Source organism: Saccopteryx bilineata, chromosome 2, assembly GCF_036850765.1.
Source record: "Saccopteryx bilineata isolate mSacBil1 chromosome 2, mSacBil1_pri_phased_curated, whole genome shotgun sequence".
NCBI classification, from domain to species: Eukaryota; Metazoa; Chordata; class Mammalia; order Chiroptera; family Emballonuridae; genus Saccopteryx; species Saccopteryx bilineata.
In genome coordinates, this window is record NC_089491.1 from 291,137,984 (window position 1) to 291,156,971 (window position 18,988).

The 18,988-nt window shown below is 46.0% G+C and overlaps 1 protein-coding gene across 1 annotated transcript in view; it reads right to left on the reverse strand.

The window, feature by feature from the left end:
- The window catches only part of NMNAT2 (nicotinamide nucleotide adenylyltransferase 2), a 129,562-nt gene that overhangs the window by 28,822 nt on the left and 81,752 nt on the right, over nucleotides 1–18,988 (reverse strand). The window contains exons 2-3 of the mRNA XM_066261313.1: nucleotides 2,631–2,719; nucleotides 1,726–1,793 (exon numbers count right to left, since the gene is read on the reverse strand). Coding sequence (XP_066117410.1) covers nucleotides 1,726–1,793; nucleotides 2,631–2,719 — 157 coding nt within the window. The remainder of the gene's footprint in view (nucleotides 1–1,725; nucleotides 1,794–2,630; nucleotides 2,720–18,988) is intronic.

The window sequence follows — 18,988 nt, forward strand, 5'->3', positions numbered from 1 at the left end:
CAAGCCCCCTGACTTGTCTGGGCCTCATCTGAGAAAAGGGAGCTGTCTCTCTCCCTAACCCATATATCTGGGGGAGAGGAGAGAATCTACTGAGAACGTGCACTGCGCACACAAATCGCGGGCACAGTTGGTAAGGACCGACGTTTAATTCTCATCGGCACCTCCTGTCGCTGCTCTGATTTTCACCCACCCCATCCTCTCCGCTAACTCTCTGAGTCCCTCATTCTGCGGTCAGCTTTTCTCCATTTGCTTTCTTTCATGGAAACCTCTAGGTGCTGCTTATCTTTCCACGGGGGGGAAATTACAGTACAAACGATGTGCCATTATTTTCTAAAATTGTCATCTACTCATGCAAATTATAACTGTAGGAACATTGGGGAGTGTAATTAGCATAATTAGCAGAAGGTTGCTTTAATCACAGTGCAGGCTCAGTAGATAATGGCGTCTGCCATCTTAGCGGAATGTTCGAGGGAGAGGCAGTGGGCTCTGGCCCCCACGCCTCTGTCCCACAGTCTGCGTCCCCGGCAAGCCCGAGTTAGGGAATGGGGAAGAACCCAGGCCAGGGAACATTCCCTGGAAGGTAGTGAGAATTCATGGAGGTGAGCAGGAATAAAAGCAGGGAGGCATTTTGGATTTTCTGGCCATGCCTCGCCCCAAACCCAATGATGTTTTTTTGGAAGCTCCAAAAATATTTCTGGTCTAAAGGTGTCAGAGCAGATGAAACACTAAAAACACCCTTCTTTAGTTTCATGGGTCCCAGAGCTAGCTTAAAAAAAAAAATTGAGGCCCTGGCCGGTTGGCTCAGCGGTAGAGCATCGGCCTGGTGTGCGGGGGACCTGGGTTCGATTCCCGGCCAGGGCACATAGGAGAAGCACCCATTTGCTTCTCCACCCCCCCCTCCTTCCTCTCTGTCTCTCTCTTCCCCTCCCGCAGCCAAGGCTTCATTGGAGCCGGGATGGCCTGGGCGCTGGGGATGGCTCCTTGGCCTCTGCCCCAGGCGCTAGAGTGGCTCTGGTCGCAACAGAGCGACGCCCGGGAGGCGCAGAGCATCGCCCCCTGGTGGGCAGAGCATTGCCCCTGGTGGGCGTGCCGGGTGGATCCCGGTCGGGCGCATGCGGGAGTCTGTCTGACTGTCTCTCCCCGTTTCCAGCTTCAGAAAAAGAGAAATAAAAAAAAAAAATTGAGTTTTCAGTGTGCTACTCCTGGAGGTTATACGTAAGTATGGTTTGCATGGGGCTATTAGAAAAGAGACAACCGGCCCCAAATGGAGTCACTTGCACTAAGCTTGCATCACCCAAGCAAGACTTAATACATACCTGATTTAACAGTAATCTCAGCCTTTCCCAGGAATGTAATCTGAACCAGTCACTCTGGAATTCCCTGGTCAGCACCAGTGAATTGTTTCACCCAATAGCCTCCTCCTGCCCCCATAGGAAGGTTACCTAAGCCTGAAACAACCCACTCTTTCCCCCTTCTGTCCACAAAAGCCTTCCATTTTGCACAGCTCCTTGGAGCCCCTTTCTATAGTACTTGCTAAGTGGGAAGCCGCCTGATTCACGAATCTTTGAATAAAACCAATTTGATCTTTACATCTACTCAGCTGAATTTTGTATTTAACAGGGTTAATATCTTCCCTGGCCTCCCCACTTCTGCCAGGACCTACCCCAGTGGCTCTTTCCCCACCCCAGTGGCTTCCTGCCTCTGGTGTCGTCAGAGCAGCCCTACCTGATCCAGTCGGAATTCTGGACGGCCAGCTGACACATGATGAGGCGATGCCGGCTTGACACAAGGCCCTGGGAAGCAACAGAGCAGTCATGGGGACAGAGGGCCATGGCAACATCAGTCTGCTCCCTACAGCCTCCTCGAGACACCATCCCGAGCCAGCCCTTCACAAAAGTGCAGCCATTTCTCGGTGGTGACAGGCAGCGAGGGTGAGCCTCCTCACTTGTCCATCAGCCACACAGATGGGCACAGAGGGGCAGGGGAAGGAGAGAGAATGAAGGACAGTGGAGCAGACCGCCTGCAGCAGGGCCCGCGGGGGGCCCCTCCCCCCCACAACGCAGCAGCCAGTCCTCCCAGTGCAGAGAGGAGACTCAGCTTGGCAGATGCTGCCTTGTGTCATGGCTCAACCTGGCGCTTAGGTGACCTCCCCTGGAGCCCACCAAGTCGTAGAGGGGGAGGAAGGGAAATGACTGGGAGAGCTCCTAGGTTTTCTGGGACATGTGGCAGGGAGGGGGAGGCAGGAAAATGAATTTTTAATCAAATTATTCAAGAAATAAGCCTTTTTTTTTTTCTCCTAAAAACCTCAGGAAAAACATGTCTAGCGCATAACCGGTCACCAATTTGGAATCCACGGCGAGTCACACTTGGCCCTCCGCTGGTGTGCCTGCTTCTTTTTTAATGAGTTTGGACTGCGCCTGGCACTGTGAGCGGCTGCCTGGTCGCGGGCAGCTGTTCCTCCCAGCTGCTGCCCATCACCAGTCGCTCGGGTGACTGTGGTCCAGAGGTGGCAAGCAGGATGCCTGCGACCAGGAATCAAAGCGGAAATGGCCGTGGGACAGTTTGATACCAGAGGCGCCATCAAGCCGGGAAGGGATGATGAGGGAGGAAAGGACGAAGGAGGAACCCACCTGTTTTCCATAGGAGTCGTGGACAGGGGAGACAATCCCACCGATTACAATAAACCTTCCAGTTTTGTGCAGGTAATCTCTGGCTCTTTCTGGTGAAGAGAAGAAAACCACACATTATAAGGAGGAAAGATGCGGATTAAAAGTGATTGTTGACATCAATACATTCATCTTGACAAGGCTTATTTCCCCTCTTTCTTGCTGTTTAAACAGAAAGTGCCAACTTTCAAAGCAAAAGTTGGGGGTTCAAAAGGTTATGGAACCAGATCACAGCCCCCAAAGCAAAAGGATTTCAAACTCGAAGGGGTTCATCCAGTTTGAAATGTCCTCTGATGGACCGGCCACTGTAGTCTAGAGGGATTTAGACTACACTGCTGGCTAAAGGCCATTAGAGCAACAGACTGAAATTTACCTCTGTGATTACTTGCAGAAATTCTGAAGTGCAGGCCTAATTTTAAAAAGAAGCAGCAGCAGCCTTCTTATATTATGAAAGGTGAGCTGATTGCCTCATCTAGTTAGTTCCTCAGGAGAGAAAAACCACCAAAACAAATTTAAAGAGCCTTCTGCATAATCAGGGAGAATAAACCGTCAGATCAAAAAACCATCATTACAGTGAGCTGAGGACAGTTCAGCCAGAGAAAAGGCTATTTTTCCTTAGGAAGAAATTTGTGATGCTGCTTTTTCAGACTGGCCAGCCCTGCCCAATTTCATGCACAGGAGAAAATTCAGTAACCCTAAGAAGGGGATGAAAACTTCGGTTCTCTTACTTCTAAAGGAGCTTGTTCGACAGCTCCAGCAGGGCTGCACTGGTACGGCCGCAAGAGTGAGGCATGGATTTACGCTGCAGGTGCGGGTTTCTGTGAGTGAGCCTGGGCTTGGGTAGCCACACTGGTTGTGTAGCTGACAAGCAAGGTCCCAGCGTGACCTTGTTAGCTCTCTCTGCACTTAAAAAATTCTCACCGCACTGCCTTTGTTTTCTTTTAAGGTGAAATCTCTTAAGAGTTTTGTTTTGTTTTGTTTTGTTATTTTTTAAAAAATAATGAGTAGACTTTATTTTCTCAGCACAGTTTTAGGTTTACAAAATATTTGAGATCATATGTAGAGTTCCATATGCACTCAGGCCCTTGTCTCCCCCCCCACACACACACACACCATTTCCCATATTGTTATCTTGCATTATGTTGGCACATTTGTTACATCTCGTGAGTTCAGTATTATTTGTAGGCCATAGTTGACACTGAGCTTCACTCTGGTGTTGTAGAGTTCTGTGGTTCCGAAGAACTTCTCCGTAGATTCGATTAATTTGCTAGAGCAGCTCGCAGAACCCAAGAAACCCACATATTCACTAGATTACTGATTGATTACAAAGGATTTTAAAGTTAAGAACCAACAGCCAGATGAAGAGATGCATAGGTCGAAGTCCCAAACCAAAGAACTTCTTGTCCTTGTTGAGTTTTTCTAGGCCCAGAACCTAGAAAAGTAGAGGAAATTTCTTTTTTCCCCACAATAATATAATCATTCAAAAAAATGAGGGGCAGAAGGGAACTTGCTCAGCATGATAAAGAACTCCATAAACACCCACAGTGTTACCCAGAGCACTTGACCCCAGCCCAGGGGAGACGGGGGGGGGGGGGGGGGGGGGGGGGGGGGGGGCGGGGGGGGGAGCACGATAGATAGCTGGAAAGGCTGTATGCACAGGTTTAAAAATCTGTTCCAAGCTCTGTTCTTATAGTTTTTGGTAATACTGTGGTCTATTTACACAAATATTAAAATGCTATTTATAGAAAAAGAGAAAAAAAAAAACCTAGGGCAAACGTCACCCTTGACAGCGAAAGGCTAAATGCGTTTTTCCTAAGATCAGGAACCAGGCAAGGATGCCTGCTCTTGTCACAGCTATTTAACATTGACATCAATGTTCTGGCTAGTTCAATAAAGCAAGAAATGGAAATAAAAGACATAGAAATCTAAAAGTAATAAAATGTCTTTATTGGCATATAGCATAAAGTTTACTTAGAAATTCCCAAAAATCTATAAGGAAACTCTTAGGACTAGTAAGTGAGTTTAGTAAATTCATAAGATACAAGATCAACATAAGAAAAATACTTGCAAAAATACGTGGAAACTGAAATTTAAAATATAAGACCACTTATGCCCACTCAAACAAATGCATACTTAGGCATGAATATGAATGTAATAAAACATATACAGATCTTGTACATTAAAACTATAAAATACTGATGACAGAAATCAAAGATCCAAATAAATGTAGAGACATGCCAAGCTTAAGAGTTAGAAAACTCAACATTGTAAAGATATTAATTCTCCCCAAATTGGTATATATATATTTATTGCACTTCCTATCCAAATCCCAGAAAGATTTTTTTGGTGTAAAATAATTCTAAAAGTTATATGGAAAGATAAAGGAACAAACTAGTTAAAACCTTTTTTGGGGAAAAAAATGAAGTGGAAAAGTCAAGCTATCCAAGTTGTAAACCAAATTGTAAAACTTATAGCTACAGTAATAAAAACTATGAGGTATGGGGAGAGAGCTATACACATAGGTCAGTGAGATACAATAGAGTCTGGAAATAGCCCCGCACGACTATGGCCAATTGAATTTTGACAGAGGTGCAAAAACTATTCATTGAAGAAACTAACAATACAGGCAACAGTTGGGATGAATCTCCAGTTCATCATGTGGAGTAAAAAAAAAAGCCAATCTCCAAAGTTTGTATATGTATGATTTTATTTCTATAACGTTCTGAGAAATGATACAGCTGAGTGGTTGCCCAGAGTTAGGATGGGAGTGGCAACAGGGAAGGAAGGGGGTGTGGCTATAAAGCTGCGGCTCCAGGGAAATGTTTGTGGTGATGGGCGAGTTCTGTTCTCTTCACTGTGTTGGTTACCTGAATCTCCAGCTGTGATACAATGGCATATAACTACACATACACTTATACCAAGTTTCCTCATTTTGATGTTGTGCGATAAGCAAATAAAATGTAACCATTTGGGGAAACTGGGTGAAGGGCAATGGGATCTCTCTGTACTCTCTTGGCAATTTTCTATGAATCTATTTTAAAACACAACATTTTTTAAATTTTATAGTAAAGTATGAAACACTGTACAATGTTAAGGTGGCAGTGTGCAAATCCAGCCATCTGGAGGCATTGGATGCTTCTAGAACTTAACCTTTGCTCACCCCTATCTGTATTTGCTGCTCTCTGGAGTCCAAGATGTGGGGTTGTTATGGCTTGGGAAGTGTTGTCCAAAGCAGTGCTTCTCAAACTTTGATGTGCATGTAAATTCTCTGGGGATCTTGTAAGAAAGTCAATTCTGGGCGGGGCCTGAGGTCTGGCTGGGATTAAGATGGGGAGAGAGGGGCAGTATCGTTCAAGTGCAGGGTCAGCGCCTGTTTTCATTTAAAATTATGATAGTTTGTTTATCATGGATTTTTTTTGGTGTGAATTTTGATTTTATTTTATTTTTTCTTTACAGAGACAGAGAGAAAGAGAGTCAGAGAGAGGGATAGATAGGGACAGACAGACAGGAACGGACAGAGATGAGAAACATCAATCGTTAGTTTTTTCATTGTGACACCTTAGTTGTTCATTGATTGCTTTCTCATATGTGCCTTGACGGGGGGGGGGGGGGGCTACAGCAGACCGAATAACCCCTTGCTCGAGCCAGTGAGCTTGGCCTCAAGCTGGTGAGCTCTAGTCAAACCAGATGAGCTCGCGCTCAAGCTGGAGACCTCAGGGTCTTGAACTTGGGTCTTCTGCATCCCAATCCGATGCTTTATCCACTGCACCACCGCCTGGTCAGGCTGAATTTTGATTTTTAGAAATGCTATTTATCTTGATTGCTGAGTTTTGGAATGCCCCCTTGAATTTTGCACTGGAAGGGGCCGTTCCCCTTGGCCTCTCCCTACCCCCTGCGCTGCCTGTGATTCAGCATTTCTAACAAGCTCCCAAAGGAGACCAAAGGTACAGTCATAGTGGCTGTATTTTGAATAACAAGGGACTAAAGACAGGTGAGGCAGTCCCTACAACGTCAGGATACCCACAAAGGAGGCTTTACTCCCTCCTTTACTCCACTTTGCATGACAAGGGCATTTTTGGACATTGGCAGGGAGCCCCTTGGCAAAATTATAGCTCTCACCCTGGAATTGCATTTTATGTCAGGCTTCCCAAAATGTCTATTTTAGTCCATCAGCTCTGCCCCAGGGACAGAGCCCAACCACTCTGACATTTTACACTCGGTCCGACCAGCCCTCCATTTGTTCCCCCTCCCTGCTCCCATTCTCATGGAGGAGGAGTTCACGGTAATCGCCAGCATTTCTGGGTCCTGCACTCAATACCCTGAGAATCCATTCTGTTTTACTACTCATTCCAGGCCACTCGGAACCAGGTAACTTACTCTTCCTCACAGCCTGGGCTGGACCCACCAGCCCAGATGGACACAACACAGGTGACTTGTCCATTAAAAATAAATACGTGACACAGAAATGCCTCGTCTGCCTCCTGCTGCTCAGTGAACCCCAGCTGACTTAAGTCATTGCCTCCCTCCTCCAGGGAGCTCATGGAGGAGGCACTGGGGTCCAGGCATCAATACTTACGCAATTTCTCCTTTTCAGCTGCAATTAGAAAGTATCCCTCTGAGTCATATTCACAGCTGGAGCTACCTGAATGTTCCTTGTTTGAGAATTTCATAAATGTGGTCCAGATTTGTAAATGTTCTGAGTATACTGCTCACAAAAATTAGGATATATTTCAAAATGAATATGAAGCCATAACATATCCTCTAATTTTTATGAGTAGTGTATTAGAAAGATCAAGTACTGGATAATTGTTGGGCGGATAAAATATATTATGCTCATTTTGTTAAAGATGGCATTGCCCACGTGGAAACCCATCACCCAGGTGATTGCTTGGGATAGGTGTGATTATGTTAATATGCGTTTGGGGAGGGCTTTCACGCCAAAAGGTTTTAAAAGGAAGAGAGAGCACGTTGTTCTAGGAGAAGAGTGATTACGTTCTAGGACCATGATGGCGAACCTATGACACGCGTGGCCATTTTCGATGACACGTGGCCACATGCGGCTGAATACCAGAGAAGTATGGAGCCGCATGCCGAGAAGAACATTTCATCTTTGGCTCCTGCACAGCCAGGTGCAGTAGCCGAGGATAAAACAATTGCTGTAGTGTAGACACTCCGTGCCAGAGGTCTGTAGGCCAAAACAACAGAACTACGGCACAGAGTGTCTAGTTCTGGGACTTCCGGTTAGGCCATTAGGGGATCTTTGACCTCACTTCCAGCTGGTGGAGCAGGGAGCAGCAGAATGCCGCAGGGAATGCATCTCTGGGGGCCCTGTGATCGCCATTACCAAAACCACATAACCACAGCAACCATCATCCAATCTACTGTCCTGGGGTGTTGTGGATTTCTAATTGACCGTCATTACTGAGATAAGTGAGGGGGAGGCTGGGAGAGGCGATGGCTTGTGCTATGAGTGCCGTTTCCCACCATTAGAAATAGTGGCAGCCATCTTAATTTACATAAGATGCAACTTGCAGAATTTCAAGACAGCATCTGGGCTCAAGTGTTTGTTGACTTGAGGTCAAAGCTTGAGAATCTGGAAAGGCGCCGCTTGGAGAATCAAGAGGAGTGCCACTAGGAATAGGAAATTTGGAGTGCCTAGAACTGATTACCAGACACTTTTAACACCCTGAAAAATATAGCAATGGCTTTACTCACAATTATTTCCTCTACATACTTTTGTGAGACCTTATTCTCAGCGTTAAATAATATTAAAACCAACGAAAGAAACAGATTGACAGATGAAGTTAGTAGCGCTTGCTTGGGCTTGAAGTGTACAAAATACCAACCTTCAATTGAAGATTTAGCCAATGAAATTCAGCAACAGAAAAGTCACTAATAGGCAGGTTAGTTAAAGAATTCCCCTTCCCCCTCACTTATCTTAGTTCACAGCACCCCACTCAAGTTAAATAATATCAAGGCCAACAAAAGAAACCAATTGACAAATGAACAAAAAAGTCACTAAGCAGGTAAGTTAAATAATTAGTTTTTGGTTTATTGTAAAGCCAGTGGCCACAGCCAGGGCCACTATCACAGCAGCCTTCTGGCCTATGCAGGTTCGCATTGGATTCGGACAGTCGGTAAAGAAACAATGGAGCCAAAAACTGATAGGCCATTTTCTTTAATTCTAGCTTGCACCCGGCGGGCAAGTAAAAACATACACTGGGCTCCAAAACCCACTCACATTCAGTGCTCACAAAGCCACTGACTTATCCGAGTTTCCTAGAATCAAAGGTTTCTAGCTCACCAGCCTTATTCTCCTCAGTTCCCCATCTCCTTCCTTATCCCAGATACGAACTGCACAAATTTGCATCTCACTCAGCACTCCGCCATCTTGGCTGCTTCTCCTGGCCACATGGCCTCTTTCTGCTCTCTGCTCTGCTCCCTCTGCTCTCTCATGCTAATCATCCCAGGAACCAAGAGAGCAAGCTCTCGTTCTGCCCCCATTTTATAGTGTAGAAATCCAAACCTTTAATCCAATATACAAAACAGGGAAGTCTCTAATACAAAGACACTTCTCTGAGGCATGATTGGATTGTACCGCCCCACATCAAAACAGGTGGGAAAGGCCTAATCCCAAAACCAAGCCCCAGGCTACAAGGATTCTACCTGCCCACAGAGACACACATTAATATCACCTGGGCGACGGCCTCCTCGTGGGCAGTACCGTATTTAACAAAGTGAGCATAATATATTTTATCTGCCCAACATTTATTAAATACAGTTATATATTACAATTACACATTTTTGTTATTTAAACTATAAATATAGCAAAATTATGTTTTTTTTTCTCGAAATGACACAACACCCGAGTTATGCTCAGTTTTTTGGCGAATTTTGACATACCAAGCTCAAAAGATTGCCCATCACTGTTCTAGGAGGAGCCCATACTGTAGGAGAGCAGAGAAAGGATGTGGAGGAGGCCAGGAGAAGCAGCCAAGATGGCAGAATGCTGAAAGAGAAGCCAGTTTGTGCAGAGAGAAAGAGATGGGGAACAGAGGTGAATAAGGCTAGTGAGCTAGAAACCTTTAATTCTAGGAAACTCGGATAAGTCAGTAGCTTTGCGAGCACTGAATGAGTGGGTTTTGGAGCCACTGGGTGTGTTTTACTTGCCCACCAGGTGCAAGCTAGGGTTAAAGCTAATGGCCCACTAGTTCTTGGTTCCGTTGATTCATTATCATCTGTTCGAATCTAATGCAAATCTGCATGGGCTAGGCAACTGTGATGGTGGCCGTAGCTACTGGCTTTACAATAATAAAGAGAGAGACCCACGGGATTTCTGAAAAGGCTTCGTAAGACATGCCACTTTGACGTGAATTATTTTTGAGCTAGAGGCAATCAAGACCCTGTGGGCTCACAAGAAAATCTTACCTTTCCCTTAAAGAAATTAAATTGGGGTCTTGATAAGAGTTATTACTAGAGACAAGTTTTTATGACCTAGCTATAGGGCAGGGAAAACTTCTAATTACTTAACATCTGCTGCTCTTATTGTCCTGCAATGACCTTCCTCCCCTCCGAAGCCCGAGGCACCTGACCTGATTCTTAGCTCAGAATGTTATATATTGAATACTACACCTCATTTTATCTTTTTGCTTCTGAACTTCTTATGTATGTGGAATCTCTGACTCCCTTCAGTATATAGCAGGGGTTGGGAACCTATGGTTCGCGAGCCAGATGTGGCTCTTTTGATGGCTGCATCTGGCTTGCAGACAAATCTTTAATTAAAAAAATAACATTAAAAATATAAAACATTCTCATGTATTACAATCCATTCATTTTCTACCGCTCATGTTCATGGTTGTGGGTGGCTGGAGCCAATCACAGCTGTTCTCCAGGACAATACCAAATTTTTATTGGATAATGCGTAACATACACGGGTCGTTGTATGGCTCTCACGGAATTACATTTTAAAATATGTGGTGTTCATGGCTCTCTCAGCCAAAAAGTTTCCCGACCCCTGGTATGTAGGGTTCTTGTAAGTATGCATATAATCAAGTTTGACTATTTTCTCTTGGCAATCTGTCTTATGTAGATTTAATTATTAGACTAGCTGACAGAACCTAGATGGGTAGAGGAAATTTTTTTCCTCTCCCACAAAACCAAGTTGAGAGTCTTTCTAGGCAGGGTTATTCCTACACCCCTGTTGCCTACTGAACTGAGACTTGGGCATTCCCTAACACAGATTCAATGAGTGTTTATTATGTTCAAGTCTTTGTGCCAGGTGTTGCAGGGGACATACTATATGTGAGTAAAAGACACAATCCCCATCTCCAAGGAGTTTTAAGTTTTGATGCAGGGACACAACACACTCTGATTTGATCACTGATACCAATATGAACAGCAGAGACAAATCTTACAGGACTTCAGGGGAGGGGGTGATCTCAATAGAACAGGGTGTCCTGGGAAGCTTTCTCAGACCCAAGAGATTTGAGCTGGGTCCTGAAAGCAGAGAAGAGAAAAGTGTATTAACCGTGTTGTGATAAGGTGCCAAAGAACTGTAAAACTTAGTATTGGCAACACCATTTTAAAGAGGAAAAGTCAGGCCTGACCAGGCGGTGGTGCAGTGGATGGAGCGTCGGACTGGGATGCAGAAGACCCAGGTTAGAGACCCTGAGGCCGCCAGCTTGAGCATGGGCTCGTCTGGTTTGAGCAAAAATTCACCAGCTTGGACCCAAGGTCACTGGCTCAAGCAAGGGGTTACTCGGTCTGCTGAAGGCCCACGGTTAAGGCACATATGAGAAAGCAATCAATGAACAACTAAGGTGTTGCAATGCGCAACGAAAAATAATGATTGATGTTTCTCATCTCTCCGTTCCTGTCTGTCTGTCCCTGTCTATCCCTCACTCTGACTCTCTTCTCTGTAAAAAAATTAAATTAAATTAAAATTAAAAAAAAAAAAGAGGAAAAGTCAGGCTTCTTGCCCCCTTCTTTCTGTGGAGAATGTTGGGAGAAAAATGCGGGAGCTTCCTGGCTTACAAGGACAACTGGGTCATCTAGTCATAGTTTAACTATAGTTCTCTGGAAGGATAAAACTTATCTGAAAACTCTCTCTTCCCTTTCCTTAAGATCCTTTAGAAGACAATATATACATATCTTAATTAAAAATCCCTACATTTCCAGATATATGGAAAAGATTTATATAGGCGGATGGGGAACCTCAAACCCCTCAGCGAGATCTTCTGAGCGTGGCTTTTAAGATACCTAGAGGCAGAAAAAGCCCAATAGAGATCAGGGGAACTACCAGCTTTTAGGATACACCCTTAAAGGCTCTAAAGCCCCAAAGGGGTCTCATAGGATGCCATCTGGGTCCTGCTTCAATAGTGGAAAGGAAAGTCATTGAGCTAAAGCCTGCCAGGCTTACATGCCTCTGCTGTGAGGATACAGGGACACTGGAAGACAGGCTTCCTCCTCGCTCCTCTAAGGGAGGGTTCAGTCTCTTCCAGCCCTGCTCCAGCCACCTATGACCTAACCTTGCCCAGAATGCTGGGGTTTGCCACTGAAAGCTGAAGGTGCCCAGGGCCATCGGCCCCATCTACGACACTGTGGACGAGCCTAGGGTATTTCTTCCAAGAAGCAGGTAAACTGATCTCATTTGCACAAGGGCCACTTAACTATGTTTTGCCTGAATAGTCAGGTTTTTTATTCTTCCCTCAAAGATCTCTGTTGTGGGTGTTGATAGTCCTATTTTCTGCTGCTTTGCTTAATATATAGTGTTTCCTTTATCCCTCCTACCTCAATGCCCCACTCTTATTTCAGGCTGGGACCTACTCCTAATTTAGAGCTCTCTTTCCCCCGTTTGCCAACTTCTATTATGAATCTACCTTTGCCACCCAGCTTAGTGTATCCCAAGGTTCTCTTTACCACGCCACAGTCACAGAGCTCCAAGGAAAAGCAACCTGGTCTCCTCTCTCCAGGCAGAGGAGAACAGAAGCTCCATCTCCACACATGCTGCAGATGGCTTTTCCAGTCTACCTGAATCATTACCAGCTAGAAGCAGCGGTCATTGGGACTTGGACATGAGCTGCAAAGTATAGAATGGTGACAATTCCAGTGCCATGAGGACTTTTCCTGGATGGGGACTTTTCCTGGACTCCTGCTCCCCGTGACAGCTCCTAACAGACTGAACTGTGGTTGGGTTGCATTTTTCAGGAATTTGGCATGGTGATGGGCCAACTTAGACTTGGTGAACATGTTAAGGACACTACTCATTTATGGATTCTTGCTGTGTTGGCCAAGAGTTTGCTTAAAGGCTTTTAATCACTGTAAAAAAAAAAATAGAAGACTGGATAAAGAAGATGGGGCACATATACACCATGGTATACTATTCAGCTAGAAGAAATGATGACATCGGATCACTTACAGCAGAATGGTGGAATCTTGATAACATTATGCAGAGTGAAATAAGTGAATCAGAAAAAACAAGAACTGCAGGATTCCATACATTGGTGGGACATAAAAACGAGACTAAGAGACATGGACAGGAGTGGGGTGGTTACGGGGGGGTGGGGGGAGGGGAGGAGGGAGAGGGGGAGGGGGAGGGGTACAAAGAAAACTGGATAGAGGGTGATGGAGGACGATCTCTCTTTGGGTGATGGGTATGCAACAGAACTAAATGACAAGATAACCTGGAAATGTTTTCTTTGAATATATGTACCCTGATTTATTGATGTCACCCCATTAAAATAAAAATTTATTCAAAAAAAAAAGAATTCCTACACTGATTCTAACTCCTCCTCCCCTCCTAGAGCCCTGAGAGTGGTGTATACCTTTAGACAAAGGGATCATGAGACCACTCCCCCTTGCTTGAAAAACCTACATTCTATAACATTTTATATGCTTTCTAATAATCATCCCTCTTGAAATTCTTTATATGTATGAAACTTGTAAACTAAAACAAGCAGGGACTAACTTATTAGGTTTCCTAATAAGTGGCCCCAACACTTTTAGCAAAGGTATTTCCATCTAGCCTCTCTCCTTATCCCAAGCTAACCGCTCTGTTGTGGCGCCAGGGGTGGGGGTGGACACTGGAGGATTTGGGAGTGTCTTCGCCGGGTATGTAAAGCAATTGTCACTACTGTTATATCGTGGTGTAGGAATGCTTTTTCCTTTTAATAGATCCTATAGATAGATGTTGTAAGCTTGTTAGTAATTAACTATTGTACCATGCTCCCTCCTTACCCACCCCAACCAGCACTTGATTTTGTATAAAAGAAGGTTGAGAACGGTAAAAAGGCCTACATGATTTGGGATTGTGCCCCGTGTAGCTAGCTGGCCAATTAATAAAACTCTTCAAATTTCTTCTGTAACCTGCCTGGTGTCTATGTAACTTGTGGATTGCAGTACTTTACAACAGTGTGATTTGATTTTCTGTTTTCTGATGCTATGACATTGGGGGTCTTGCTGGCCCCGGAAGGCCACCTCTCCCCAGGTTAGACAATTCCTAGAGATATTAAACAACTAACACTAAAGCCCACCTTTCAAATGCAAACTCACTAGTCCAGAGCCCCGATCCACCCCCCTGTCTGCTCTCACACTCAGGGCCACTGTCCCCTTCCCCTCATCATCTCAGTACTAGGTACCAGACACTAGGGACAGCTCCTCTGTCCCTGAGTCTGCTGAAACTGCCCAAACTAGCCAGTCCTAAGCCTCTTTACTCTGCCTCCTCTGTTCCTTCTTGTAGAAATGACAAGAAAGGCTTTCGCCTGTTCTCGCCTCTCGCCCTGCCTCCTGGCTGACCCTGGTGCTTCCCCGAGTGGCCCCCCTGCAGCCCGGCAGGTCCTCTCTGGGGAGCTGTGAGTATCTCTATCTTTTCAGGGGTAATCACTTCTTGATTGTTGGCCTAGCCACACCTAACTAATAATGAAACCTACATTTCAAAACAGAAGACAGACACTCATTCCAGGGGGACAAGGTGATGTGAGCAGACGAACTGAGTTAGGCGTGGAGTCTGTATGTTCTACTGAAGGTTCTAGGGCTTGGCTTTCTTTGTTTGAAAAGCAATGATACCATTTTCCTCCACTGTCAGTAAAGGAGTGTCACCCTCCTCTGCCCAACCTGGAGCACCTTTCTGCATCTTCCTCTAGTCCTGGGTGCTCTGGTCCCAAGCTGTGTGGAAGTAGGGAGCGGGGTGACCACATTCCCCTGGGTGGGCGGAGCCCTCGAGCATTCCTGGTCCTCTGTTTTTGAGTTGTCCTGCCTACTGTAAGACAGATTTCAAGTGAGATTCCAACCGAGTCTGAAATAAGCATTAAAGGGGAGCATTGTCCCTAACGCTGCTCCGTGGGTGGGATCATGGGAGCCCGCTGTGCCATTTCTTGGACACCATTAGCTGAGTGGGCTGAGGGCCCCCTGTAATAACTGTAGGCTGGTCATAGACTTTCACTCCACAAGGAACAATTCACTTGGCTCTTCTCCAAGTTAGCCAGCCCTGCCCCCAGCCAGACACATGCAAACGCTGCCATGCTGACACCTCAGCAGAACTGGAGGGGAGGATGTGGATTCGCCAGCACAGTGGCCTCTCCCTTCCTTCATACCCTATACCCATTCCTACAGAAGAAGCGATATAACATGAACCCCTTGAGGTATGACAGCACACTTTTTTCTTCAGTAAAATACAGCTTCTTAGTCCTGTTTCTGACTCAGAAAGGCACGTGATGGGACTTACTCTTCCGGAAGGGATGGTAGGGTGCCCAGATCTGATGCGTTCTTCTGCCCAGTCTCTGGCCAGTAGCTGATCAGTAGAAAGGGTGTTCTGGGTTTAAATGCCCGTGGGGACCAGGCTGAGGTCCCTAAACAGGCTCACGTGCCGAGCAGCCCTACGAACCTTGAGATGCTCCGCCTGGACACATGGAGTCCGACTCTCTCGACCATCTGTCAGTCCCCACCAGCTGCTCCCATCCCCACAGCATGAGCCTCGCACTGTGAATTCGCCACAGAAGGGAACAAATGCTTCCCAGAATCCCTCACATGCCTGGATTTCCTCTAGTTCCCGGATTTTCATCCACTTGTCTGGCTTTTGCAGCTACTGCTTGCAACCCTGAACTGGCTGTCACGGTGTGACACAAAGCACCATAGTCACTTCCTCATTACTGCAGTCTCACTTATTCCACGGTCTCAGTCCCTTTGTCTTCACAGTTGGGAAATGATTTATGACCCTCATTTTTGCCAACTGTCACTTCTGACAGACCGCGCCGGAGGAACCTCTCATAGGTCCCAGCCACTCTGCATCACCCCAGAAGTCTGGCCTCCATTCAAACCCATTCCACTGGGAAAGCTCCCCAGAGCCCACTGCCCCCCCCCCCAGCCTTTCCAAACCAGGCTCCAAGCCTCTTGGAATTCACTTATCTTGGAAAAAGAATATTTTTTCTATTTATTTCTTCAGAAATAGAAAGCTAAATATATATAAAAATATGACATGAACTGGTTTCCCTTCGGTGAGAAAGATAAACACAGGAGAGAATTGTTTTAGAAACCCACAGCCTGTAACACTAAATATAACTGGGTGGGTGGGCAGGTGGGGGGCAGAGTAGATGGCAGAGGAGAAGGATAAAGACGGGGGAGGAAGGCTGATGGGATTCCACTCTGGGGCGGCTCGTAGCCGCCATCTCCATGGGATCTGGCTCTATTTTGAATGACAACTCCGTTATTCCACACTTTATTAACCTTTTTTCAATTCAAGTTCACCAGATAGGCTCCTTATTTAGGGATCATTCAGACTTGGAAGTCGAGTTGATCCAGCACATAGCCGTGCTTTTATCAAGCAAAACAAGTAAAGAACGTTGGGTGGAGGGGGTTCCTTTTTGTCAGGTTGTGGTCCTGCAGCGGCCACAGTGTCGGGGCGGGACTTCTTAAAGGGGAAAGGCCGCTCTTCTCCTGACAAACGTTATTGGAAAAACACAAAAGGGACTTTTGCAGATGTGACTTCAATTAAGGATCTCGAGACAGGAAGATTGTGCTGGATAATCCAGGTGAGGGGAACGCAGGAGGGTCAGCCTCAGAAGGCAACGTGACAAGGGCAGCAGAGAGATGGGGAGACGAGGAAAGAACCGCGCAACAAGGAGCGCAGCGGCCTCCGGAAGACGGAAAGTGCTATCGGAAAGCAAATGTACCATGTGTTGGACTCCTTTGGGGGCACAGAAAGGACACAATTTTTAAAGTAATTACATGGTTATTTTGGAATTTTCTCTTTAAAGAAGCCTATAAATAAAGAAATGCACAATAATCTATAGCACTCCAAAATAAAGCCTTTGAAATGTCTTAGGTTAAGACACCGCGCTCACCTAAGAGGACACAGAGCCTAAGTTTATAGGCTCTAGGTTAGAATCTTGCCCCAGACCTAACTAGCTGGGGCAATGACCTTGGGTTAGTTGCTCAACTGCTCTGGCTGCTGACGCATCACTAAGCTGGAAGTACTAATACTGTCTCCCTCGCAACGAGCTTAGCCTAGCACCAGCACCCAGGATGCATGGGCCATTCTCTCCTTTCTCAGGGAAGTCTAACAACTTTCTTAAGTTAATAGAACATTATATATATATATATATATATATATATATATATATATATATATATATATATGGATTTCTACCCCTGGTTCTTGGCACAAAGCTCCCAAAACCCTTATAAATTCCTAAGTGATAAGATCACTAGGAGCATCTACTGTGTCTTTGTTCTAACGAGGTGACTCTGCGTGGGCTCCTGGATTGTGACTGGTTACCAGAAAGATCAAGCCATGAGTAGAAGCTTAGAATTTTCAGCTCCACATTCCCACCCCATGGCCATTGTCCCAAGAGGGGAGAGAGGGCTGAAAATGGAGTTTATAATGGATCACTCCTACATAAAGGAGCCTTCATAAAAATCCCAATGAAAGGAATTCAGAGAGCTCCCAGGCTGGTGAGCACAACACTGGGAGGGAGACACATTCCCACTCCACAGAGACAGGTGCTTCTGTGCTCAGGACCCTCCCAGACCTCTCTCTGGGTGTCTCTTCATCTGCTGCTCATCTGTACCTTTATCATCTCCTTTAATAAACTGGTCAACTGTCTGTCAAATAAGTTTTTAAATATGACATATATGTTTGCTTGCTTTTGGTGTGGGAGACAGGCTGTAAGCTGGCAAAATTGTTATAGCCTGCCCTGGCCGGTTGGCTCAGTGGTAGAGAGTCGGCCTGGCGTGCAGGAGTCCCGGGTTCGACCAGGGCACACAGGAGAAGCGCCCATCTGCTTCTCCACCCCCCCTCCTTCCTCTCTGTCTCTTTCTTCCCCTCCTGCAGCTCAGGCTCCATTGGAGCAAAGTTGGCCCTGGCGCTGAGGATGGCTACATGGCCTCTGCCTCAGGCGCTAGAATGGCTTTGGTTGCAACAGAGCAACGCCCCAGATGGGCAGAGCATCGCCCCCTGGTGGGCATGCCGGGTGGATCCCGGTTGGGCGCATGCAGGAGTCTGTCTGACTGCCTCCCCATTTCTGACTTCAGAAAAATACAAAAAAAAAAAAAAAAAGTCGTTATAGCCTAAGGCTTAGTTTTAAGACTAAGCCTTTCCCACTGGGGTGGTACACTCTCATGAGGAATTCCATTATGCCCCAGATAAATGACTTTTTATCAGAGATTTCCTTGTTTGTATATTGGATTAAAGGTTTTGATTTCTACAATATAAAGTGGGGCAGACCGGGAGCTTGTTCTCTCTCAGTTCCTGAGATTAGCATTAGAGGAGAGAGCAGAGCAGAGAGCAGAGAAAGGATACATGGAGGAGAGGAGAGGCAAGGCAGCCACAATGGCAGAATGCTGAAGGAGAAGCCAGTTTGTGCAGAGTTTGTGCAGAGAGAAGGAGATGGGGAACAGAGGTGAATGGGGCTGGTGAGCTAGAAACCTTTGATTCTAGGAAACTCGGATAAGTGAGCACTGAATGAGTGGGTTTTGGAGCCTAGTGTGTGTTTTACTTGCCTGCTGGGTGCAAGCTAGGATTAAAAGTAATGGCCCACCAGTTCTTGGCTCCATTGTTTCATTACCGACTGTCCGAATCAAATGCGAACCTGTATGGGCCAGGCGGCTGTGTGGTGGCCATGGCTACTGGCTTTACATCAATGTAAGTGCTTTTCGGAGTTCTGGGAGCTGCTCTAGCCAATTAACCAAACCCAAAAAGAGGGATTGTGGATCTTTGGAAGCTCCAATATGTAGCCGGTTGATCAGAGCACAGGTGATAGCTTGGGCTGGCGACAGAAGTGTGTGTGTGTATGTGTGTGTGGTTGGCCATCTTGTGGGACTGAGCCCTT